Source organism: Lepidochelys olivacea, assembly GCF_965140295.1.
Source record: "Lepidochelys olivacea isolate rLepOli2 genome assembly, chromosome: 10".
Classification (NCBI taxonomy): Eukaryota; Metazoa; Chordata; order Testudines; family Cheloniidae; genus Lepidochelys; species Lepidochelys olivacea.
Window position 1 is genome coordinate 48,523,788 of NC_140420.1, and position 27,385 is coordinate 48,551,172.

Genomic DNA, 27,385 nt, shown 5'->3' on the forward strand with positions numbered 1-27,385 from the left:
CTGTGCCTCAGTTTCTCTGTCTTTAACATGGAGATAATGATCCTTACACCCACGGCTCTCAGGTGCTTTGAGGCCTTTGGATGAAAAGGGCTATAGAAGTGTCATTGTTATTACTGAACCTGTCCCTGGAGGCTGGGCTGGTGTGATTGCCCTTGGCAGGGGCAAAGGGGATTTGCCAGGTAGGTTTGCCAGGTTAGCCCTATTTCCAGGGCATTGGCCTAAGCTATTTCAGCCTGAAACTGCACACAGGACCATTCATTTTTATTTTTTAAACCATATGCGATTGAAATTGGTTGCATGGTTTTAATCTCCCCAAGCTGGTCCCTCCCTCGGGAGGAGTGGTGTGGGAAGGGGCTCTCTGTGAGGGCCAGCCAGCTGAGATCGCTTGAGAGGAACATGAGACATATCTCCCATGGGGGCTGCCACCTCCACTGTTGTCCTTACCCAGGCTGGACCCATGTGGCTCTGTTCAGCTGTTTCTAAGTCTTCGGTTGGCAAAGCAGAGGAGAGGTCTGGTGCTCTCAGATTGTTTGCTGCTTTAGACTCTACTCTGGAAAACTGGTGTGTCAAGGACATTTGCAGTAGAACATGCAGGCTGGCTCAGGGCAGTTAGAAATGCATCTTTCTAATGTAATTCTTGTCCGCCTGTCTGCCTGTCAAAACACATATGGGGCCAGATCCTCAGCAGGTGTACATCAGTCATGACAGCAGTGGGACTACCCTGCTTTACACCCATTGATATCTGGCTCATTGTTTCTACTGAAACAACCCAGATCTGTCACACACTGATCAAAAACTCCTGAATTGTATGTGTCCGAGGTGGCCCTGGCTTTGCAATTCAGTCAGCCAGGGCCATTCTGTGCTAGCCCTCTGGGCACAGAGCCCCTCTGTATCAGGAGTACCCTTTGGAGAGGCCCCTCATGGAGTACCCTTTGGATCAGGCCCTCATGATTGCAATGTCATACAGCGTGGGTATTTTCTGTACAAGTTGCAATAGAAGCACTAATGGTGGCTGTCCAGCTCTCTGTCTATATCAGTGGTTCTCAACCAGGGATCCAGGGCCCCCTGGGGGGCCATGAGCAGGTTTCAGAGGGTCCGCCAAGCAGGACCAGTGTTAGACTCACGGGGGCCCAGGGCAGAAAGCTGACCCCGCGCCACACAGGGCTGAAGTCCAGGGCCCTGAGCTCTGCCACCCGGGGCTGAAGCAGAAGCCTGAGCAACTTAGCTTCGTGGGGTGCCCTATGGCATGAGGCCCCAGGCAACTGCCCTGCTTGCTACCCCCTAACGATGGTCCTGGCTTTTATATGCAGAAAACAGTTGTTGTGGCACAGGTGGGCCGTGGAGTTTTTATAGCATGTTGGGGGTGGGGGCGGGGGGGGCGCGGGATCAGGCTCAGAAAGGAAAAGGTTGAGAACCCCTGGTCTATTTTGCACTCATCACAGCAGCACTGAGCAAGTGGAGTTCTCTGCTTGCCCCTCCATTCATTTGTCTTCGGTTTGATGGAAGTGGTTTTTATCACAGATGCCCTGACCTAGGAAGCAGAGATCCCTAAAGCATCCCCTCACCTGGGGAGCAGAAAGGCACAGCAAGTGCAGCACCCATGCTCTGTGCAACACTCTAGACCCTGAAATGTACAGACACGAGACTCCATGCTAAATAACTCCAAGAAGCACCTGAGTTTTGGCGTACAAGCTCCTAAGCTAGGAAACCCACGACACAGCAGAGAAACAAAAGGGTAAACGGCTGCTGTTGGTATACAGCACTTTTCCACCTGGACTCCTGTTTTGCACTTTCCTCTGTTTTTCTCTGTCCCACTAACTGTGTGTCACAAAAATCAGTGAGGATGTTTTGTGGATAGCAAGGCCCAGATTCTCCATGGCTTTAAGTGGGAGTTAGGTGCCTAAATGTCTTTGGGGATCTGGGCCCACTAACTTGCAAATCAGGGAGACGTGCAACCCATCTGCATGCACAAGAAGACCCTTCATTGCTTATATAGGTGTGCACCCGCTTTTGCAGGCAAAATCCAGCGCGCACGCAAGGAACAGAGGATATCTGAAGGTGGGACAGAAAGTTGGCCTGTAATGCCTGGATTCACTGTGCATGCGCCATGCGGCGTATTGGTTTACAACTCTGATTAACAGGATGGATCGTAAGGAACTGTTGTGGTTACTGTGTCAATTCTCCACTAGCTACCCTTCACCAGACAAAATAAATTATATTAACACACCCAGCTGGATTCCGGGCAGATGAAAGGGCTGAACTGCATCCAGGGAGGCATCGTTGAGCACCACTCTGTCATTAACTCCCCCTAGTGCGCCTCACGTTACAGAGCGAGCACAGACTGTTCAGCACATGTGACACGCCCCAGGCTGAGCGGAGACCCCCCTTCCCTCGCAATACACAGGCCTGAGCAGCGGAGTTCCAACTCAGGATGCTAATGCTGCTGTAGCCTTGTTTCCCCTGGGCTGCTGCTACTGCCAGTCATCACACTGATCCCTAGCACTCAGCGCTTTTCATTCATTGATCTCAAAGCACTTTACAAAGGGGGTCGCAGTCATTTTACCCTTCTTACTTGATTTCGGGTCTCCAGCTTGAGACTCGTGTAACACCGAGACACCCCGGTCATTGGCGGGCGGGATGGAACCTGGGACCTCTGGAACTAAATGCATGAATCTCTATTGCAGGAGCTAAAAGCCATATGGCTCTTAGCTAAAGCTTTAGAGAAGACTCATTAATCTCTCTCTAAGTGGTCTTGGTGCCATTGGAGGGGACAGAAAACCACACCCAGGAGGTGTGTGGGTTACACTCGCTCAGCGGAGTTTGTCTGATTTCAGAGGGCAGGTGCTCAGCCTTTTCTGAAAATCAGGTCTATTTAAGGCATCTCTTGTTAGATCATCCAAACCCTGAGGCCCCACAAATCACTTTTGCAAATCTTAGCATATATTTATTAAGCTGGTGGCCCCCCTCCCCCAGCCCTGTTCCCCCTCTTTACTCTATTTTCTTTCTCTTTCCCTTCTCTCTGCTCCCTTTTCATCAGTGGTTCTCCCTAGCAGGAATGTGATCGCTCCAATTTGAGAACCCACGCTCTTGTAGATGGTTGAAAATGAGGCAAATCACGTTTGCTCGTCCCTAAATCTAATTGTGATGTGGCTCTGTGGCTGGACCCAGGTGGCTTGGCCTCAGTATGAGAAAGAGATTTGTAGCGGCAAAAAGGATCGAGCTGCTTTGTATTTTTTGCATAGTTGAACCCAGCTGACTCTAACGTGTCTGTGGTTCTTCTCTGCTGTTCTTTGGCTCCCTGTCTCCCCCATAATTCCCAAGTAGAGTAAAGGAGACTCTGGATAGCTGCATTTTGTACAGCAGAACCCAGAAGGCTTGGTCGGCTTGGCCATGTGTGATGGACCCTTGCTTATCCAGCGTGGTTTTATAATGATTCTAGAGGTTCTAATGCTGATGGCATTTCCTGCACTGTCTGGCTCTGCCAGATGCAAAACCATTAAGGGAAGGTTAAGGAGGAAAGGCCAATGATCACTGCAAAACAGGCCACAGCTGGAATGAGCACATATGATTGAGTCTACCTTAAAAATGTCACATTGTTTTTTAAAAAAGAGGGAGCCAACAGCAGGTGTAACCTGGCTTGACCCTCATCTGGGGGACTGAGGCTCAGTGTGTCTGTCAGAGGGGACACAGTCTCTTCTGCTTGTTTATTTCTTTGCATGTGTGTTCGCCTGCATTTGGAAGGAGTATGCTTGTATAGCTGCCCATTGTGACTCTGGCTGCGTTGGCATCATTCACCACATGTCCATTTCGGTTGCCATTGCAATGAAGTTAAACGAAAACAGCTTGTCCTTCTGGGGAAGGAGCCCTGGAAAAGAATCTGGCACCAGAAGTCAAATTCTTTGCAGTGCAATGTGAAAAGTTGCCTTTTGAGTAGTGTGAAGTGCGAGTTGGTGTGAAGAGTCTCTGTGTGACAACGAATCTCTGTGTGGTGATGTGTGTGTCTCTGAAGTATTGGTATGTCCATGTGAATCGTGTGTGGACACATTACAGTGTGTGACTGTGATGTTTGTGTTAGCGAGCACTCAGTGTTTGACTGCCCTTGGCAATGTGCATGTATGCATACATTCTGCATGATTTGATGTGTGTGGGCGATGCATGCGGTGATGTGTGTCCCTGCCCAGACACGTTACAATATATGTGACTGATGTTTGCATTTGGCAGTAACCAAGCTCTGCATTTGACGACACTGAGCAATGTCCATGTTTGCATGTGGCTGTGTAAGGTATTCTGCATGAATGACACATGACTTTGTGTCGGGGGGAAGAGCGATGGATGTGGTGACAGGCATGCATGTGAAAATGGGGAGGCACGTCTGTGTGAGATGGGTAGCCGTGCCCATGTGTCACACTTGATGTGTGAGCCCATGACTGTGTCTAATTGGACATGCTGATGTGTATTAGCATGTATTTTGAATGTCAAGAGCTTGTTTCTCCACCAGGAATTGGACTGTATGGCTCTCAGCTTTGGAATGTACCATTGACATTCCCGCCAAAGCCCGCATTGGAACCACTCTGAAACAGCAGTGAAGAGCAAGGAAAAGATGAAGGGATTCTAGTTACATGTCTCTACCAGATTCCAGGGGGCTGAGGGACACATCCCAAGTTGGAAGCAGCAGCTGGAGCTGCTGAGCTGAGAGAGAGAGACAGGAGGGGAAAAGAGGGAGGTTTTGGGGAGCGGTGAGGTTAAAAAGGCCTTTGTGACGTCTGCTGCAGTGTGACTCAGCCTCACTCGACAGCTCCAGGCTGCCAAGAGAAGTTGGCCTGGAAAGATTGTTTCAGCCTTAGAGGACGTGGTTCACAGTGTGTTCCAAGTCGGCCTTTCTTTCTCTCTTTTGCTGGAAGGATTTCTGGACAACGCTCTGCATTCACTGTCCCTCACACCCACAGCTTTCCCTGGTCTCTTGTAACTGCCAGAAGGGGCTCAGCGTGGGGACCTGGTAGGGGAGCAGCAGGGGGAAGTGCCCCCTTTGTAAAATGAAGGGAGGGTGTTTGATTACATTACACAGGGTAAATTCTGCACCACATTACCCTCCTGCAACTCTGCTGCAATCTGTAGAGTTGCACGGGGTAGAATTTGGCCCACTAAGCACATTTGACTACACACATGTGGTCTGCAGGGTCGCCTTTTTGTTGCCATGTCTTAGAGTGTGTGCCATGTGATGTATTGATTTATGCTGATAGGCACTGGGTGTTAGTGTGTGCGTGTATACAACTGCACACAAGGTTGTCAGCTCTTGGGATTTGATCTCAAGTCTTGCGATATTTGATATTTTTCTTAAAACCCCAGCTCCTGGAGTCCTGTGATTACATGAGAATCTCCACTTTCATATAAAAAAGAGGATGTTTCTACCCCTCGTGCTTGCAGAGAAAAGATTGAAAACCTGACCCAGATGCACCCTAAGGTATGTCTACACTGTAATTAAAAACCCATGGCACTCAGTCTCAGAGCCCTGGTCAATTGACTCGGATAAAAATAGCAGTATGGACATTCAAGCTCGCCTGGGCTGGAGCCTGGACTCTGATACCTGCGTCCTTCACAGGGTCTCAGACCCTGGGCTCCAGCCCAAGCCTGAACATCCACACGGCAATTTTTAGCCCCGCAGCCCAAACCCCACAAGCCCAAGTCAGCTGACCTGAGCCAGCTGTGGCCATGCCACAGGTCTTTTATGGCACTGTAGACATACCCATAGTGCTCAAAAACCCCAAGGAAAAGAACCACAAATCGACTCTGTTTTAAAAACCTCATGATTTTTAATACAATCTCATGAAACGCCTGGGGTTGGAAATATTGTGTGTGTGTACCTGTGCATTGATTTCTGCACATCTGTCTTGGTGAGGTGTGTCCATATATAGCTCTGCACTATGCAGGTGGGTGCTTGAACACATCTAAGTGCATGTGGGTTTGCTGAGAGGAGTTTGAATGTGACTGACGTCTTAGCCTCGGAAGATTCTCGTCCATATCTCTGACCAGGCCTTTGGAGGAAAGACCAACTCTCAACTGGTCCACATCAGGTTTTACACTGGGGCCACTGCATGCTGGGATAGGACTTTGACAGCTTAAGGTCTGGTCTGATTCCCATGAAGGTCATTGGGAAGATTCCCATTGCTTTCCATAGGACTTGGATTGGACATTGAGTTAGTGGTGTGTAAACGTGCAGTGAAGCTGCCACTTCAATGCAGAGTCACACCACTTTCAGTGGAGAAGCTCTCAGTGCCTTGTGGAACTATCTGAGTGCCTTTATGTTGGGGACAGGTTTGATTATGGGGATGTGACAGATTTAGGGCAGGAGTGTGTGCATGCAGAGGTATTAACCATATGTATAGAGGGGCTTGAACTGATTGATGTGTGTACATTTGTGCAGGGGGTTGAATGTTTTAGTAGGGGTTTATGAACGTATGCATGAATTGGTTTCTCTATGAGGCATGCCAGGAGAGGGAGGGAATATGCTATGTTTGTGTCTTGTGGTATAAATCCTAGGTCCTCTATTGTTCTAGGGGTGGGAGGAATTATTTATTTACTAAAAGCTGTTTAGATGCAGTGAAGTTTTGGCTGTTTGCTCTGGGACCATAGTGGTGCCTGCTTGATCTATGGGGTGTGATGTAGGTTGCCTGTCTCTGATCAGAGGTATATGTGCTGATCAGCATGTGCCAGATGGTTTGTGCAGTAGGTATGGGGTATGGAGCAGCTCACAGGAAGACACAGGAGAGTTCTAAGTGAACTCTGTATCTGGAGTGGCACAGTCCGCAGGGTCCCTGGCTGGCCTCTGGCTTCTGCTCATCCTTTGTGCATGGATTTGAATGTGAAGAAAGATCTTATAGGAAAATATAATTATCTGGGAAAAAGAGCTCCCTGTTCTTAACTAATAAAAACAGCTCTGTATTGCCAAGAGGCAAGCGCACTGGGAGGAAATGCAATCACCATCAAACACAGCCTCCCCTAATCCTACCTCCCCACCCCACCCCACCCCATCCCAAGCCCCTGCTGGGTACCAGGAGCAACAATGCCTCCTGAATTAGTATGGGAGGGTGGGAAGGGCCCAAGAGATATGCTGGGGATTAGGTAAGAAAAGAACCATTAATAGGTAGACAACTGGTGGGTGAGGTAATCTCTTTTACTGGCCCAGCTTCTTTTGGTGAAAGAGACAAGCTTTGGAGCTATCCAGAGGTCTTCTTTCATCACAGAAGTTGCTCCAGTAAAAGCTATTACCTCACCCACTTTCTCTCTAACTTCCTGGGACCAACACGGCTACAACAAAACTGCAGATAATAAGTGTGTGTGTGTGGGGGGGGGGTTTAGACTCTGCTCTCTTGGATCCCTCCGAGCTAAGGGGCTGAAATCCTAGTTTAGGAAAATCACTGTGTGAGCTCTCTTGCTATTCCTCTGCCCACCCACCAATCTAACTCTTCTCCCACACTGAAATCTGGCTAGGCTTCACCCATCCCCAGCGTCAGCCCTATGCATGTTGGTTTCCTTTGCTGAGGAAGCTGACAGGAGAGAGGTGATCCCCACAGGACCAAATCTCCAAGATTCCTGGTGTTGAGTTGGGAATGAGGTTTTCTACAGGTAACCAGATCAAAGTTTGAGAAGGAGGAGGAGCGAGCTTTTTAAGAAGCCCACGAAATTCATCAGGAAAGATTCAGGATGCATTAGAAATAGATTATTTTTATGAACTGTACAGTAGCATGTAGCGACCCGCCTAAGATCAGGGCCCCCCTGTGCTAGGCCCTGTACATACACATAGCAAAAGCCCCGCCTCAAGGGCTAAAAACCAAAATGGATATGACAGACCAAGCATGGGAGGGGAAAGAGAGGAAGTGACTGACCCCAGGCCACTGTAACAAGGTGCCCATTAAGGACCAGGGCCTACCCAGCTCTGTTTGATTATCAGACCCAGCTGGGAAGGGTTCAGGTGTTTTCTATAAAGGGCTGAGAGACTCAATTGGAGGGAGATGGGCTCCTACAGTAAGGGGCGAGCGAGCGAGCGAGCAGAAGGGAAAAGAAAAGAAAAGAAAAGAAAAGAAAAGAAAAGGATAGGAAATGTATGTATGTATCCATCCTTTCAGCACTGAGAGAGGAAAGGAAAAGCCTTAGGGAGTTGTACTCCCAGGGGCAGAGGAACTGCTTTGTTTTGCTCAAGTTTTATGTTTAAAGGGTAAAACTGGGAGCCGAGTGAAGGGCATGAAGGACTTTGGGTGTGGTGTTAGGCCTTCCTGGGCTGGGCAGACAGGCCAGCAACTCTGTGGTCACACTGGAGCTCTCTGGAGGAGCCAGGAGTAGAGCCCCAGGCTCAGGTCTCCCTGTCCAGTGCCTTGGCCACTAGACAACACTGCCTCTCTGCTTTGAACTTTGTTTTTCCTGCTGCCCAGACTCGGGTAGGTGATAGTTGTTGCAGCCACCCATGTGAGCTCTGTTTAGCACCCCTCTCCTATAGCTGGTGTGCAGAGATAGATTGGGAGTGTGGGACTAAACCAGCAGCTTTACTGATCACATCTAGCTGCAGGGAGACCCGCACAGAACTGACAAACACTCAGTATTCTCTCCCAGCATCCACTGGCCGCAGTGGAAATCCTGGGATGCCTTGTTCAAGACCTGTCTCAACCTCAGTTGCTAATCATTGCCTGCCTGGTGCAGGAGCAAGAGTTTCTATCTGGGACATTACGACAGGGAACATAGGAACCACAGAGCAAAGTACAGGAGACATAGAGAGCAGTAAAGGGGATTTCTAAATTTTAGTGGCTAGATCCTCAGCTGGTATAATTCAGCAGGCCCAAGATTTCTAAACCTAACATGCAACTAACTATCTTCACAACACTGAGATGCAAGGAGAATTGATCAGCTTTAACAAGGGCAGGAAAAGAGATGTTTAAAAAATAGGCAGGCATGTGAGGCGCCTTTTGAAGCTCATACAGGAGCTACCTGCTGTGCTTAATTTCAGACTCTAAAACTCTCATTAAAGGGAGAGGGAGGGCGCCTTTCATCTCCGCAGCACGTTGCATCCTCGCTGCTCGCCCCAAACGTTTTCATCAGAATCTCTGACCACTACAATACACTGAGCACATAAAACCTGTGTGGGACTAGGCATCACCTTGGGGGCGGGGGGGGAAGGTGGAAGTTATGTCTCTTTAAGCTGTTACAGTGACCCACCCCCCATGCGATGGGGGGGGGGGGGTAAAATTAACCCTCCACTATTAACTGGAGCAAATATTTGCAGTTTGGGACATGGAAGAAAGAAAGATGGATTATTTGGATTTTCTTTGATGAGAGAAAGGAAAATATGCTTTATTTTCACAAAGAAAGGAATATCCAGAACTACTTTCTTTCTTTTTTTGCTGTGGGTTTTGTAGCAGGAGCAGGGTTTGTTCTCCTTCCAACTTTTCTTTCTCTGAGAAACAAGTCTGGAGTTTGTGTTTATAGAGACAAGAAATGCCTGCCCGCCCCTATTTATAGTGCGGGATTAATGTATATATAGACAGGCCTGTATGTGTGGGAGTGTGCACATCCTCTCTGAGCTGTCCAGTGGGGCAAAAAGCTTTTCTCAGCCACCTCCACCTCGGCCAGAAGTTTCCTCTCTCAGCCTCCCCCGCCCCAGTTCCCAGAGGAAATGACAGTGTGAACCCAGAGATTCTGTGGGACAGGATATATAAAACCTCAAACTCTCCTGAAGCCAAGCCAGGAGGATCACTCTAGCTCTGAGGGGCAGGCGAGGAGGGGAAACGGAAAATTCCTCCCGAGTCCCTGAGGGCTGAGCACGGATCCATCCGCTTGGTTCTCACATGCATCAAGAGCTTTTCTTTCTTTCTTTTGAAGGGTGGTAGGGAGGAATTTCAATTTTTAGGGTTAGTAAGCAATCACATACTGACCCGAGTCACTTACTGTGCAGCACTTTAGTTCCTATCCCCACCCTCTCCCACAATGAGCAGCAAGCTCACCTCCTCAGGAGCAGTCAAAAGGCCCCAGTGAATGGATTTGATTGTACAAGTATTTTCTTTCTTTTGCACAGGGGAGTGGGATGCAAGGAGGAAGATCGTGGGAACTTTTGGTATCAGTACCTTTAGACTGGTCTGATTCTATCCCGGGGGTAAGCAGGGATCTTGTGTAAAACAGTGGTGTTGTGCCTGAGTGGGGTTTTGGCGTGGTGTCACTAGCTAGTATTTCACTTTCTTTTGAGGGAGGACAGAAGTTGGTCAAGGAAAGATGAGCCATATGGGCAGAAAATTGGAAATTGTATACTACCTATTTGTATTCCAATAGTGCCTAGAGGCCCCAACCAAGATCAGGGCCCCTTGCACAAGGGGCTATACGCACACCCGTAGCCGGAGACAGCCCCTGCCCCACAGCGTTTAGAATCTGAATAAACAAACTGTATGATTATCAAAAAGAAAAGGAGTACTTGTGGCGCCTTAGAGACTAACAAATTAAGTCCTCCTTTTCTTTTTGCGAATACAGACTAACACGGCTGCTACTCTGAAACCTGTATGATTATCCTTACTTTACAAATGAGTCACTGAGGCACAGAGAGGTTAAGGGTCTGATTCGCTGTGTCCCTGGCCCATGTGTGGCCGTTGACGTGTGTGCAGTGTGACAGCAATGGGGGAGCAGAAGGCTGAATCAGAAAGGTGGCGTTTCACATGCACTTTGCACTGGGGCTAACGACTACTGGCTTGTCCGCGTGGGACAGTGTGACCAGCTCTGTCGATAGAGTGAGCCAGGTTTAGCATTACAGGTGTAACACCCTGCTCTGAGGGAACTTAAAGTCCTTGTCTGCACACACAAGTTGTACTGCTTTAGCCATACAAGTACCGATAAAATGGTTCAACCGTCCTGGGATGGAAGCCGACATATTGATATGAAGGTGCTCTATACCGTTATGGTTTCATAGGCTTTAAAGCCAGAAGGTGCCATTACCTCATCTACTCTGATCTCTTGCATCATGCAGGTCATTAATTTTCACGCAGATACCCTATATTAAGCCCAAAGTTAGACTAAAGCATTTCAGCTCTCAAGAGACCAAACTATATGCCACTGGCAGAGAACAGGAGAGACTGAGGGGCCATCAATGCCCGAGACCCTGGCAGTGGCAGGGGATTGATTGCATGAGATACGTATAAGTGAGAACAGAATAGCTATTCCCATCTAGGAAGGGGAATAAGCTATCGCAGGATATGGGACCTTATACTAGTATATCTGCATCCACTTTATTAGTTGTACTGGTATAACTGTACTGGTAAAAAAAAAATCAACCCCCCACACCGAAATAGTTATAATGGTACCAAAACTGTGTAGAGCAGGTCTTATGCTGGTATAACAGGGCTTGTTCTTGGGGACAGCATAACACCCTTCCCAAGTGATATATGCAAAACTGAAAAAGATTGTAACTGGAATCAGAGCGTCCATGTGGGCGGGTGATACCTGTATAACTATAGTGCCTGAATTCACACCATCATTTACCAAAACAGCTTTTCTGTGTGGATAAAGCACATAGCAGTGGAGATTACTTGTGGGGATCTGGACCTCCCAATCTATTTAGGCAGTTAACTCCCACTGGTTAAGTTACTTGTCCAGAGTCACCCACGGAGTCAGCAGATCTCTCTAACAGCCAGTCCAGTGTCTTAACTCAGACCATCCTTCTTCTTAAAGACAGGAAAAATCAGAAGTTCCAGATAGCCTGGACAGCCCCACTACCTCACGCATCTAGGAGACTATGATTCAGGCAGCACAGAATTAGCAATTAAAAACACATTTCTTCTGTAACTAATCACAGACTTAAGAGCAGCTGAGAGGTGTTTCTGTGTGTGCTGATGAGCCACCGCCCTTCCGTTCCCTGAAAAGGACTTTATCCCTCCCCATGCCCTCCGCCCCAGTCCGCAAATAAAAAACATTTGAGCAAAAGGGAAAAAAAAAAAAGTTCTCCACTCAAATTTATAACTGACTCATTACCAATAAAAGCTCCCTTTTAAACTGGGTGAGTCATGGCATCATGCTGTGGCTTTTGCGCTACATTACACACATGTTACTTTCTTCCTTGTTCAGCTGAAGGGATGCGGTGGGACCCCTCCCCAGGCCAGTCAGGTGCCCGCCCGGAGGCTGTGCAACCCCCTGCTTTTCCTGCCAAGTGATATTTTTGGCAAATCTCGAGAGGCTGTCTGGCTGCTACTGTCTGTTGAGCAGCAAACGACTGCCACGCGGGACAGCGCAATACCCAGTGGTATTGCATGGAGCCCAGCAGGATTGCAACACAAGACGTGTGCAGCTCAAGAGAGACAGGGATGGAAAATCTGAATTTTTTCACTCTATTGAGTCTTGGGTGGGGACAGAATTTATGTCCCGCCATCAACTGGAGAAAGGGTGTGTGTGTGTGGGGGGGAGAATTTAAGGTGCAGGTGAAAAGTGCTGTTCTTCCAAGGAAATATAGTGAGTTGGGAAATCCACTTTCTATCCAAGACTAGTGCAGAGAGTTGTATGCTTGGGATAGGCGCAGGGAGACTGGTTAAACCCGCTTCTCCCAGAGGTATCTTAGCATCGGCTTCTGTCAGCCTCTGCAGCCAAACTTTCCACCAATCACCTCCTGTAACTCTAGCATCCAGCCCCTGCACGCCTGTCCAGTCTCAGCATTCACCCTGTTTTCCCATTTCTCTTGCTTAGCACCTGCCCCAGGGCTGTTTCATGCGGCTGGGTATCTTTCACTGGCTCTTCACGTCCCAGAATCCAAACGTGGCGATTATGTGCAATTTGAACTTGTGACACGTGAGCTGATTCAGATAAAAATCAATCTGACCCAAACCTTCCCCCCAAACTTGAACCAGCCCTGCACCCACCACTTCTGTTAGGTTTGGAAAAGCTAGGACCAGAAGCAGAATTGCAGGAACACAGTGAGAGAGTCTGTTTGCATAGAACCTCCAGATCAGTTTGGCAGATTTAAGTGTCATTCTAACCCAGGATTAAATTTGGCAAATAACCCCAATCTTTGCAACGGAACAAACCAAGCTTCCTGAACTTTGAAGTGTCTGAAATTTGGATCTGAATTTTGTAGCTTCATACTACCTTTAATAGATGCACCCCAGACAGGTATGCTAAAACACACAGAGGCATGCTCACCCCATACATGTTCACACAGAAATACTCACCCAACTCTCACAGACACACAAACATGCCAAAAAAGCATTAGCACCTGAAAATATTGTGCTTGCATTTTTTTGTGCCCACAGTTCACTGCAGGTGCACATGTTGGCAGTTACATGGTTAACTGCTGAACATCTTGGGTATCAAAATAAGCTAGTTAATTTCACTCTGATTTAAAATCAGATTCTAGTCCATTTCATTTCCCAGTTAGTATGCATTAGCAAAAAGGCTGCAAGTCTTATTTGAAAACACTGCAGGCAAATTCTTCTGGAGATGGGATGGGAACTGTTTCCACCTTTTCAGTTAAAAAAAATCCTAGAAACATTTCTATTGGGCTTAGTTTTTCTGTTACATTTTATTAATAACCTAATTATAAAGCCAAATTCAACCTGACACACAACATGATCAAACGTTAAAATATCACTAGGTTATTTTGATGAACATTCAGTTTCCACAATTGACCTGCAACTGCAGCTAAGCCTTCCACAGAGACCAGGGCAGTTTCAAATACCTGCTATACTTGTGAAATTGGGGCGGGGTGTGTGTGTGTGTGTGTGTGCCGTTGATCTGCCACCTAACCTCAGTGTCGGCCCAAGATCTGTGGAAGTGTCTCAATTTAAGCTGCATCCTGGGTGGTTGGCTTGCAGACTGACTACAGAGTCCTGAATTTATTTTAGGCATGATGTGTCATGCACACTGCACTGCTGCAGCATGGCTTTGCAGTGGTACAATATGCCATTGCATCAATCTGTGATGCTGTTGCTTCATGGTGTGAAGATTCAACATCATCACATTATTTCGGAGTCATTTTATAAAGGCGCAGCTGTCCCAGAAAAGACTAATTTGGGATTGAGGAATCCCTTACTACAGTAATTTTGCTGGGCCCACCCCCAAACCCCAGAAGCCGATTTGGTGATATAGATATCACTGAAAGCAGGGTCATTTATGTGGACTCCTACTAAGAGCTGCGTGCAGCAGAGAGACTACAAAAACATTTCTCTTGATTGGCATCTCTTGATTCGGAGGTTAATTATGTATATGAAACCAGCACTTGCATGACATATTGGGCCAAACCCAGAATCCATGTCAGCTAGGTATGAAAATACGAACCAACGATTTTCCTAGGAGTGTCCTAGGGGAAAAATGTAGGTTAATGAAGCCTGCAGCTGCACTAAGACTAGACTCAATTTAGGGAATCTAGATCCTAAGAAGAGTCCTAACTGGATTTCTGTGGCCACCTGGAATGGACTCTGGGAACAGCCATGGGAGCAGAAAACGTGGACTGAATTTCTCTCTGCCTGTTGTGAATGGTCTCTGTTTTCAGCCAGTCAATACATCAGACTTAATTTAGACTCTAGGCTAAGGTTGTCTGTGCCTATGAAATTGTATCACCATCAACTTTAAACCTGACGTTAGTGAATGTAATCCACAGCTCGCCCTGTGCTGCCCCTGTTTAGGAATGTGCTTATTGTGAATTTGCCTGAAGCTTGCCACTGCTAAATATAAGAGTGAGAAGAACATATTCCTACATGGTTCCCACGATAGTGACTTGCATTCTGTTCCTTCTCTCTCTTACAGTTTTTTTTCTGCTCTTTCCCATCAGCTGGAAACTTTTCCAACTGCTTGGAACTTTGACCTCAACATATGTGGTGCATTTGCAAAAAAAAATAAAAATAAAAAAAAAATTTAGATTTCTCAACGTAGCACAAAAGAATCTCCAAACTGTAACACTTTATTGCTACCCATAGTCCAATGGAGGGACAGACCCAACCTCCCTTTGACTTCTGAGTGAGGAATGTCTAGGCAATCTTCATAGGTCTCAAGTCCTGTTAAAAGAGGAGGTCAGGCTAGCCGCATTGGTCTGCATGCTTAGCTGACCTGCTAGAGAAGTAGTAAAACACAGTAGTAACTTCTCCATGACAAAGGCCAGGTGGCGTGGCTGTCCCAGCAGTATAGGAAGGGCACTGATGTAAAGAAGAGGAAATTGGCAGGGTAATTGTCTACCTGTGAGGAGTTTGGCCACTCCTGCAGAACCAATTAGCTTGGAAGGGACTTCCAGGGAGTCATTTAGGCCCAGATCCAGCAAAGCACTTAAGCATGTGCTTAACTTTAAAACAATGACCCAAGCAGTCCTATTGAAGCTAATTGGGGTACTCATGTTCTCAGAGTTAGGTGCATGAAGATTGAATTGGTGCCTGCATCCATGTAATTTTTCAGAACCTCCTCTGAGAGACAGTTGTCAAGTCCAGCCTCTTGACTATGTCCACTGGAGGGAGGTGTCTCCATAACGTCCCATGGCTGTTTTGTTCCATTGCTTACTAGAATATGCCAAAATCAGAGTCAGGCATCCAAACACCCCTGAACTTTGGGGAACTTACCATCCAGGTAGAGAGCTGCACTGATTCTTACAATGTTCTCCTTCATAGAATCATAGAATATCAGGGTTGGAAGGGACCTCAGGAGGTCATCTAGTCCAACCCCCTGCTCAAAGCAGGACCAATCCCCAACTAAATCATCCCAGCCAGGGCTTTGACAAGTCTGACCTTAAAAATATCTAAGGAAGGAGATTCCACCACCTCCCTAGGTAATGCATTCCAGTGTTTCACCACACTCCTAGTGAAATGGTTTTTCCTAATATCCAACCTAAACCTCCCCCACTGCAACTTGAGACCATTACTCCTTGTTCTGTCATCTGCTATCACTGAGAACAGTCTAGATCCATCCTCTTTGGAACCCCCTTTCAGGTAGTTGAAAGCAGCTATCAAATCCCCCCTCATTCTTCTCTTCTGCAGACTAAACAATCCCAGTTCCCTCAGCCTCTCCTCATAAGTCATATGTTCCAGTCCCCTAATCATTTTTGTTGCCCTTCGCTGGACTCTCTCCAATTTATCCACATCCTTCTTGTAGTGTGGGGCCCAAAACTGGACACAGTACTCCAGATGAGGCCTCACCAATGTCGAATAGAGGGGAACGATCACGTCCCTCGATCTGCTGGCAATGCCCCTACTTATACATCCCAAAATGCCATTGGCCTTCTTGGCAACAACAGCACACTGTTGACTCATATCCAGCTTCTTGTCCACTGTAACCCTTAGGTCCTTTTCTGCAGAACTGCTGCCGAGCCATTCGGTCCCTAGTCTGTAGCGGTGCATGGGATTCTTTCGTCCTAAGTGCAGGACTCTGCACTTGTCCTTGTTGAACCTCATCAGATTTCTTTTGGCCCAATCCTCTAATATGTCTAGGGACCTCTGTATCCTATCCCTACCCTCCAGTGTATCTACCTCTCCTCCCAGTTTAGTGTCATCTGCAAACTTGCTGAGGGTGCAATCCACACCATCCTCCAGATCATTTATGAAAATATTGAACAAAACCGGCCCCAGGACCGACCCTTGGGGCATTCCACTTGATACCGGCTGCCAACTAGACATGGAACCATTGATCACTACCCGTTGAGCCCGACAATCTAGCCAACTTTCTATCCACCTTATAGTCCATTCATCCAGCCAATACTACTTTAACTTGCTAGCAAGAATACTGTGGGAGACCGTGTCAAAAGCTTTGCTAAAGTCAAGGAACAACATGTCCACCGCTTTCCCCTCATCCACAGAGCCAGTTATCTCATCATAGAAGGCAATTAGATTAGTCAGGCATGACTTGCTCTTGGTGAATCCATGCTGACTGTTCCTGATCACTTTCCTCTCCTCTAAGTGCTTCAGAATTGATTCCTTGAGGACCTGCTCCATGATTTTTCCAGGGACTGAGGTGAGGCTGACTGGCCTGTAGTTTCCAGGATCCTCCTTTTTCAAAGATGGGCACTACATTAGCCTTTTTCCAGTCGCCTGGGACTTCCCCGGATCGCCATGAGTTTTCAAAGATAATGGCCAGTGGCTCTGCAATCACATCCGCCAACTCCTTTAGCCCTCTCGGATGCAGCGCATCCGGCCCCATGGACTTGTTGCTCGTCCAGCTTTTCTAAATAGTCCCGAACCACTTCTTTCTCCACAGAGGGCTGGTCACCTCCTCCCCATGCTGTGCTGCCCAGTGCAGCAGTCTGGGAGCTGACCTTGTTCGTGAAGACAGAGGCAAAAAAAGCATTGAGTACATTAGCTTTTTCCACATCCTCTGTCACTAGGTTGCCTCCCTCATTCAGTAAGGGGCCCACACTTTCCTTGACTTTCTTCTTGTTGCTAACATACCTGAAGAAACCCTTCTTGTTACTCTTAACATCTCTTGCTAGCTGCAAGTCCAGGTGTGATTTGGCTTTCCTGATTTCACTCCTGCATCCCCGAGCAATATTTTGATACTCTTCCCTGGTCATTTGTCCAATCTTCCACTTCTTGTAAGCTTCTTTTTTGTGTTCAAGATCAGCAAGGATTTCACTGTTAAGCCAAGCTGGTCGCCTGCCATATTTACTATTCTTTCTACACATTGGGATGGTTTGTCCCTGTAACCTCAATAAGGATTCTTTAAAATACAGCCAGCTCTCCTAGACTCCTATTCCCCTCATATTATTTTCCCAGGGGATCCTGCCCATCAGTTCCCTGAGGGAATCAAAGTCTACTTTTCTGAAGTCCAGGGTCCGTATTCTGCTGCTCTCCTTTCTTCCCTGTGTCAGGATCCTGAACTCGACCATCTCATGGTCACTGGCTCCCAGGTTCCCATCCACTTTTGCTTCCCCTACTAATTCTTCCCGGTTTGTGAGCAACAGGTCAAGAAGAGCTCTGCCCCGAGTTGGTTCCTCCAGCACTTGCACCAGGAAATTGTCCCCTACGCTTTCCAAAAACTTCCTGGATTGTCTGTCCACTGTTATATTGCTCTCCCAGCAGATATCAGGGTGATTGAAGTCTCTCATGAGAACCAGGGCCTGCGATCTAGTAACTTTCGTGAGTTGCCGGAAGAAAGCCTCGTCCACCTCATCCCCCTGGTCCCGTGGTCTATAGCAGACTCACACCATGACATCACCCTTGTTGCTCACACTTCTAAACTTAATCCAGAGACACTCAGATTTTTCTGCAGTTTGATACTTGAGCTCTGAGCAGTCATACTGCTCCCTTACATACAGTGCAACTCCCCCACCTTTTCTGCCCTGCCTGTCCTTCCTGAACAGTTTATATCCCTCCATGACAGTACTCCAGTCATGTGAGTTATCCCACCAAGTCTCTGTTATTCCAGTCACATCATAATTCCTTGACTGTGCCAGGACTTCCAGTTCTCCCTGCTTGTTTCCCAGGCTTCTTGCATTTGTGTATAGGCACTTGATATAACTCGCTGATCGTCCCTCTTTCTCAGTATGAGGCAGGAGCCCTGCCCTCTCGCGCGCTCCTGCTCATGCTTCCTCCTGGTATCCCACTTCCCCACTTACCTCAGGGCTTCTGTGATTCTATGAATGCTTTATAAGTAATTGATTGATTTTGTTAATGATAATTTATTCGTCTGTGGTTTCATTTGTGCTGAAGAACTAAACATAAAGTCTAAGGGCATGTCTTCACTGGCAAAGTTAAAGCTACCTTGGACCTTCCTGGCATTACAAGAGAAACAAAGAAACTTTTTGCTTAATGACTGGGTGCTACCCCTTGATTAAATAAAGTCATCTCCTTTGGAGACAGTCTGGTTCAAAGTCTGCTCTCATTTACACCCCGTCAATCCTGCTGAACTCAGTAGGGGTCTGGGGTCTCGCTGAGGGTGGAATAGTGCACAATAACTTTAAAATCATGGGCCAAAATTCCAGACGTACATGTACAAAATGGGTGAGCACATTTACATGCTCCCAGCTGGGATGTACAACCACCCCAGTGCATGCCTGTATGCAAATTGCCTTGTGCCCACACAATCAAGGATGGCGCTTCTCCATCGGGCATATGCCCTTCTGAAAAGTCAGGCCCTAAATCTCCATAAATTGAAGAAAAATATATGACCTGGCTTGGGAGGCGGGGGGTACAGTGGAGGCATTTTAACTGGATACTTCTGTTGTTCATTACCGCCCCACCCCTGCTGCAACACCAACACTCCCTCCTGGAAGCATACTGTGAGTAGTCTTTAGAGCAGTCCTATGGAAGGCGATTTCATTATCAAGGTTTTACCCCCCCTGTTTGTGCTTATTAAAAATGCTCAGCTAGAAGATAATGGGAGAAAGGGGAATTTAGCATATGTGTGGCCTTGACAAAAGCTGGAAGAGAGCAGAGGCACATCTTCCACTGAAAAATCAGTTTACTAAATCATCACAGTTCTATGTTAAGAGCAAAGGTTTTCAAGTTGTTGGTATTTTTGGTATGTGCGATGCCCATTTCCATTTGGAAATGGGCAGAACGCCCAGGGTCCTGAGCAGAGATGCCCTCCTTGCTAGTCTAAACATGGGCCATCCCTCTACCATCTAAATATAGGCCCTTCTTAACCCACCTGATGCTGGTCCAAAGCATGCATGCTAGGGGCATGAAACTATACATGTGCGGAGATGGGGAGGGCTGGCTTATGGGGGGGATCAACCAACAAGTATTTGATTCTGAGGCTTGGGGCCAGATGTTTGCCTCTGATTCCCCCTTGTGATGGCAGCTTTGATGTAAGATTGGTTTGTCCAGCCATCTGAGGGTTCCCCAGCGTGCTGGAAACCCCAGTGGCGTAGAGCTGGCATAGCTGGCACTATACGACCCCTCGTTGCAGCCCCCAGTGTAGGTGGTCTGTAAGGGACGTGGCTGGGAAAATGTGTGTGGCCAGAATTGCCCTTGTGCTCTGACGTGTCCCAAGTCCTGGAATGGTCCCTTCAGCTGTTGGCAATTGGCTATCAGTTGAGCAGCCTCGAGGCTGACCTGATTTGGTTGGGAGGTGAACTGGCCCTAGCACCAGTGAACCAGAAAAGTGGCGTAAAGCCACCTTTTTTCGCTGCCCTTAGGACCTGCACCAGATGGAGCTCAGCTGGTCCCAAGGGCTGGGCCCTGGGACTAGAAAGGCATCTGCACAGTTCCATTGATGATCATACGCCCAGTTGGAGATCTGGTACTTTGTGTGTGTTCAAGAATTCAGTCTACTCCTCTCTTTCTTCACCACCATGCTACAGCCTCCCATTGACTGCTGGAAAATGCCCAAGAATAGTCAAGTAAGTAATAAACTGCATTCTCCCAACCCTAGCACCCTCAAGTCTTCCAGTCTCAGTCAGCTTCTCCTCACACCCATTCTCTCCTACAGAAGGGACAAGCTGGGGTGAATGCATAAGGAAGGCTCCTGGGAAGGTTGAAGCTGGCACCACTTGGCAGAAGACGCGAGAAACCATTGACTAACCATCCCTGGTATGGTGATGCTGTAAACTTTGGAAACAATTAGAGTGTTGCATTATGAAACATCTAAAGTGAGTGCCAGAAAGAACATTGGAGTCATCTTGGACAAAGAAATAAGCAGTGGCTCTGCCTGGGTAGCTCTTTGTCCAGTGAATAAAAGCCAGAATTAGATGGAAGGTGATCACTTTACCCAATAACGAAGCAGAAGAGAGAGAATTTTTCCACTTAGGTTGCCAGCCACTACAATATTTTGGCGAGTGAAGAAGATAGTGTGCAGCAGACAGTTATGGATCCTTGCACGTCCTGGAAGCACAATTGGCCTGTGGAAAGCACCATCTTGGATGCTCTGGGTGCCAAGGAATTTTGCAATGAACAGGACACCGATCCACAACGGGTCAAGGCCGTGGTTGCCTTTGAATCTGAATCAGGAAGGTTCACGTGAAGAAAATGGCTGGGAAGCAGAAAACTAGAGCTGGTGGCAGTTTTTCATTCCACAAGGTTTTTAGACAAAACACTGTCTGTTTTCTAAAGAAAAGTTTTTGAGGAAAAAATTCATTTCTTTCGAAATTTCCCAGTTTTTCAACCAAACATTAAAACTTTGGGGTTTTTTGAAAACTGAGTACAAAAAAATTGTCCAAAAAAAAAATTCCAGTAAATTTTTTGGGGAAAAAAAGAAAAATTCATTTCTTGCAATTTATTTTCTGACAGGAAAATGCGTATCTTTTTCTAACCAGCCCTAGAGAAGACAAAGTGGTTGAAGTTTTGTGGACCAGTTGATGAAGGAGTCCAAGTCAAACTTTGAAGCTGGGTTGGAGATATGAAACCCTGTCAAATGAGGAAGAGGAGGAATTGCCTGCGTTCAGTGGCAGAGGGGGCCACTGAGGGAGTGGATCAGGTTTAAAGAAAGGCTGAAGGAGGAATGATTGGACCAGCTGGGAGAGCTGGAAGTCCTTGGAAAGCCAGTAAGAAGAAGAGCTGATTGAATAAAACACCTGAGCCATGGATGGGTTTAAGAATGAAAGTGCCAAGTTTGGCTTGCCCTGACCCATGAGCTCATGCACTTCATTACTCTGAGTGTTCAAACAGACACTGAGCAGCCAGAAAAAGGCCTGTAAATCCCAGAGTGTGAGCATTCACACTGGAAACTCATGATTCACTGCCACCCTTGGAGCGCATCCTGGTCCTGGGGAGAGCCATTGCACAGGCAGAGCTTGACCAAGGAGTGAGGCTGTCTGCACTAGGACAAAGTGTTCCCTCAAAGTGGAAATATTTGCTCTTGCAGCCTGTTGCTACCCCTCTCCTCCCTTTCCGGAGGCAAAGATGCTGACAGGAAGAGTGACTGGAGAGTTAACAAATTTTGGCGGGAAATGGGAGAGGCAGAGGGAGGGGGAGCCCTCTGCACCTCCTCCCCCACACTCTCCAAGGCAGTGGTTTTCAAACCTTTTTTCTGGCGACCCAGTTGAAGAAAATGTTTGATGCCCGTGACCCAACAGAGCTGGGGATGAGGGCTTTGGGGTGTGGGAGGGGCTCAGGGCTGGGGCAGAGGGTTGGGGTATGGAGGTGAGAGCTGAGGGGTCGGACCGGGAATGAGGGGTTCAGGGTGTGGGAGGGGGCTCTGGGCTGGGGCAGGGGGTTGGGGTGTGGGAAGGGGTCAGGGCTCTGGGCTGGGGTTGCAGGCTCTGGGGTGGGGCTGGGGATGACGGGTTTGGGGGGCAGGCTCCGGGTTTGGGGGGGCCTCAGGGCTGGGGCAGGGGATTGGGGCGCAGGGCTGCGGCACAGGCTTACCTCGGGCGGCTCCCGGTCAGCGGTGCAGTGGGAGTGCTAAGGCAGGCTTCCTGCCTGTCCTGGCACCATGGACCGCGCTGCACCCCGGAAGCACCGAGCAGCAGGTCCAGCTCCTAGGCAGAGGCACACAAGCGGTGCTGTGTGGCTCTCACCTGGAGGCACTGCTCTCCCCCAGCTCCCATTGTCTGGTTCCCAGCTAATGGGAGTGTGGAGTTGGTGCTCGGGGCGGGGGCAGCGCACAAAGCCCTGTGGCCCCCCCACCTAGGAGCCGGACCTGCTGCTGGCTTCTTCCTGGGTGCAGTGCAGTGTCAGAACAGGTAGGGGCTAGCCTGCCTTAGCCAGGCAGCACCACCGATGGGACTTTTAATGGCCCGGTCAGCGGTGCTGACCAGAGCCGCCATGACCCAGTGCCTTACATTCCGTGACCCAGTATTTGATCACGACTTGCAGTTTGAAAATCATTGCTCTAAGCAGCTCCAGTCGCTGCTCTCTGTCCCCTGGGAGGGGAGAGAAGGGAAGGCAAAGTTTGCAATGGGCTCCAGAACACGCATTGCCTGCTAGGCTTTGAACCTGGGCCTCCTAGCCCTGGCTGTGGAAGCTGTGCCTATGCATGCTGGAAGACATAAGGAGTCGCTTCTTAGACCAAGAGCACTGGTTCAGTGGACTGGTTGCCATCGGAGCCTGTTCCTGAGACACCTCAGTTGAGCAGCTCAGCTGACCCCAGTTAGTGCTGTGGCTGCTTTTGTGGAGTGCCCCAGGAGATGCTCCTGCAGCCATTGCCTAGTTTGTCAATGAGTTTGGAGACCCAGGACAGCCTGGAGGCAGGATTGGTTTTGTCCAGGTCTCATACACCCAGGCTTCAGCAGAAGATCACTGAGCTGGGCCACAGGTTTATAAGGAGCACTCAGCTTGCCGGATCCCAGCACCTGTCTAAGGCTCTTCCTTGCCCATTGCCTGCATCTTTCTCCCACACCTGTCTGACAGTGCTGGGCCCAGAGCAGAGCTCTCAGAACTGTTCTGCAAGACTATTCAGGTCCTGGTCGGAACCCTCAGGGATCTGATATGAGTGGCCAGTGAGGCATGGAGTAGTTGCTAATCAGAGAAATGGTTAATTTTTTGTTTGCTTTACAAAAGACTACCTCTTTTTATCCCTTTCCATGATAAGCATCATCCCCCACCCTCACTGCTTCGTGCTAAGACTTCTCATTGCTTGTCTCCTGCCTGGGTCTGTGACGGCACAGAGCACTATCAAGGGTATTGGAATTGTCCTCAGGGTCAGGCATCCATGGCCTATATGTCCCCATGAGAGTTGGAGGCACTGCTAACTGATTGCACCCAGACCAGTGGCTATAAAATAGGTGATGCCACAAACCTGGCCAATGCTGCCCAGGATCCTCATGTATATCAGCTGGCACTACTTAGTGGAATATGGGTTATTCAGGACCCTCCTGGGTAAAAGTTCAGTCATCCAATTAGGGAGAGAAACAATGCCTTGTGACTAGTGTGGCCAACCCCAAGGAGATTAGGTGATGAAAGCATCCCTAAGCATGTCCCCCTTTTGCATGGAGTGGGAAGCAGGAAGGCAGGGCGCGGCTGTGGTGGAGTCAGAAGAGAAAGGGCTGGAGATGTTCAACAAGGGCTGTATTTCTGGAGGAGGAGCAGCTGCATGGCACCTGCAGGCCAGGCCAGCAATGGACGAGGCCAGCATGTCAGTATCACCTTTAGTCTGATCTGGATGAGGTGCCTATTTCCCAGATTTATGACTGTCCTGCCAGATGTGAGGGATACAGCTGACGGAGAAAAGACAAAGAGAAGGACAGTGGAATTTCAGTCGCGGGATGCTGGAGCAGGGAGCACCCACAGCTCAAAGATCTGCCAAGTGCTGTGTGGTAAAACTTGGCCAGTTCATGAGGGAAACTAAGAATAAATCAATGCTTTGCATTCCTGCCTCTCCTGTGCCCAGCAGTAATCCTCACTGGCTGAACAGAGACTGGTTCATTCCATGTGTGTGTGTATCTGTTCCAGGCCCTGTGGCGTCCCCTCTTAGCTGGGACAGAGATCAAGCCCTCACTCTGTGCTGTTACAGGCTGTGCCTCCTACTGCACAGAGCACATCTGATGTGGTGGCACCTTTCCATTTTCCTGCTCCTACTAATGCACCTCAACCTCACACATCCCTCTATAAGGGGGAGAAGATATTGAATTACCCGTGACAGCCGGGCTGCTGATTTCTCTGGAGGCTGGAGTTTGCACCTGAATATTCAGCTGGAGAAAACCACACAGTGTGTGTATAAATGCCTGCAGCGTAGCTATAAACCATCTATTTTCCTAGGATTGTGTACTGGTGCCCATCACCATGGTATCTGAGCACCTATTAGGGAGAAAGATGAAGACCGCAGGCCAGACAAGGTGGAGACCAGGAGGTGAAACACAAGTGCACAAGCCGCATGTCCTCCATCTGTTACTGATGATAGTAAGCCACCCACTGTACTTTGGATGAGAGAGGGTTGAAAACTTGACTCTGCACAGCATTACAGTTCTAACTCAAAGCCCACACATGGACAGAGGGCTGGGTCTGTTGCTCCCAGGCTTTGCCCTCTTTAGGGAGATATATTGGCTGCATCCCTGTGGCACAGCGCCAATACCACAAAATCACAGAGCAGGGACAGCATTCACTTTGATTTCTCCCCATTCATTCCCCCATCCTTCCGGAGTTCCAGCATCGCCCTGCTAACAGCAATGGGAGAAGTAAACTGAGCCCAGTTCAGCCACCCCCAAGACAAAACTACCAATTCCAGTGGTGAAGGTCAGGTACACGTGGGATTGATACCAGCACAGCTAACACAGCCTGCTTACTAAAAGCTGGCTCCTTCATAGAACAGCATGATGAGGATCCTCCTGGTTCCCTACTGCAGTGGCTCTCAATCTTTCCAGACTACTGTATCCCTTTCAGGAGTCTGGTTTGTCTTGCATACCCCCAAGTTTCATCTCACTTAAAAACCACTTGCTTACAAAATCAGACATAAAAATACAAAAGTGTCACAGCACACCATTACTGAAAAATTGCTTCCTTTCTCATTTTTACCATATAATTATAAAATAAATCAATTGGAATATAAATAGTGTACTTACATTTCAGCATATAGTATATACAGCAGTAGAAAAAAGTCATTGTCTGTATGACATTTTAGTTTGTACTGACTTTGCTAGTGCTTTTTATGTAGCCTGTTGTAAAACTAGGCAAATATCTAGATGAGTTGATGTACCCCCTGGAAGACCTCTGCGTACCCCCAGAGGTACATGTACCCCTGTTGAGAACCACTACCCTACTGAACACTTGATGGAATCACATTCCCGGACAGAAGGGAGCTTACAGCACGACCTGCTTCATAGAAAAACCCTGTTTTAAAACTAGCAGCTTGTCTCCTTGATCCCAGGCACATGCAGCATGGGGCTGAGATCTCATCACTCTGCAGTGGACCCCACTGAGTCCCTGACTTCAGTGCTGGGTTGTCTGAGACTGACGGTTAATTGCCTTGAAATCTGTACTTCAATCCCCCTGATGCTCCTGGGCTGGGATGCAGGGAGCTGGCCCTGAAACCAGTCCCCTTATTTGCTCCCTGCAGCTGCTGTCCCAGTATTTGGACTGTCTGGGCTTTGAGACAACTCCCCCTCGAGTTCATTCCCTTCTTTTTCTCCCTGCAGCTGCAGTCCCAGCGTTGAACAGTCAGGGTTTGAGGGCTAATCTTTCTCCAGTCCACTCTCTCTCACCTCTCCCCATTGATTTTTCTCTGCTCTATTCCCCATGCCTCTCCCTTGCATTGACCAGGTTTTCCCCGTCATCTCCCAAAAAGCCGGGCTCTAACCAGCAGCAAGTGACTTTGCATGAGGGAACTTACCTCCAGACTCTGGTCCTGCATGGAGGGGCTGCATCTGCAGAGTGAGCTGGAGCAGCAGCAGTGCTGTGGGAAGATCGCTGGACCCCATGATGTAACCTAGAGTGGACAAGCCGTTAGCATTCCTCGCACAGCGAGAGAGGAGAAGGAGCAGGACAGAGCCTATCTGTTTTCAATTGAGGGCTCTGCCACTACTATATTTAATAAACTGCTGCTGAGGGAGGGACCTTTGGATTTTCCCCACCAGTCACAAATCAGACTGGGTTAAAACAGGCCCCTCTCAGATTACAAGTAGGTTCCCCTTAAAGGGCTAGTGCCTCACGGCTGCCTCTCCCCCATGCTCTGAATGGTTCCTTGTTCCTCGCACCGGGGGGGTTCCCTTTCTCTCCATGGCTGTTTTGGACTGCCCAGGCCTGAGGCTCGTGAGGCTGATGTCTCACCGCCATGCAGTTGCTGGTGTCAGCTGAGAGAGGAGTAGGGTGTTGCCGTGAGCGTCGAGTAGCCTTTCTCAGAGCTGGTGGGAGCTATATTGTCAGCACTGGCATTGGCAGCTACTGAGAGTCTGAATCTCCCAGGAGTAGGCCTATGTATGGAGGCTAATACTGGGAGCTGGAATATGCATCTAAAATTCAGATATGGATAAATAAGAAGAGGCCCAAGGGCAGTATCCATGTGCCAACTCCCAGCTTGGCCAGAAAAGCCATCTGAGGCCTGGCGCGTCCTAAAAGCAAAACCTTCTGTGAGGGGTTTCTCCAGCATGGCTAGAGGACAAAGGCTCCAACTGGTCTTGTAGGCTGATGGCCCAATTAAAAATCATGTATAAATGGAGGCCTCACAGAGCATTCTGTTTCTTGCCCTGTATCTGCCCAGTTCTGCGGTATCTTGGCTGACTGGCTTAGCTGCTGTTAGGAGAAGAGTTCACCGCAATTCCCAGCAGCCATCAGGCTTCAATCCCAACCAGTCTGGGTGAGATTTCTACACTCTGCAAGGAACTGTGGGATTGCAAACAAAATGGCTTTTGACAGTGAAGCTCCACTAGGCTAGCAGGGAATTTTTGATGATGGAGATGGGCGTGTGGCCATCCACAGCCCTTGGAGATGGAAGACTTTATTTATTTGACAAATAAAGCACTGAAGAGCGTGTGTCCCATCACCTCACTGAATCTCCTTCCCCCTCTAACTCTGAGGAGATGGCCCCCCACGTGGTGAGCTGGAACACCATGCTCCTTGCTGCTTGCGTGTGTGGGGGTGGGAGGGAT

The 27,385-nt window shown here is 48.4% G+C and overlaps 1 protein-coding gene across 1 annotated transcript in view; it reads right to left on the reverse strand.

Moving 5' to 3' along the window:
- Window positions 1-26,283, reverse strand: part of CSPG4 (chondroitin sulfate proteoglycan 4) — an 83,795-nt gene extending 57,512 nt beyond the window's left edge. Inside the window, exon 1 of the mRNA XM_084640927.1 lies at window positions 26,131-26,283. Within this exon, the coding sequence (XP_084497053.1) occupies window positions 26,131-26,218 (88 nt within the window). The 5' untranslated portion in view covers window positions 26,219-26,283. The remainder of the gene's footprint in view (window positions 1-26,130) is intronic.
- Between the last annotated feature and the right edge of the window lie 1,102 nt (window positions 26,284-27,385).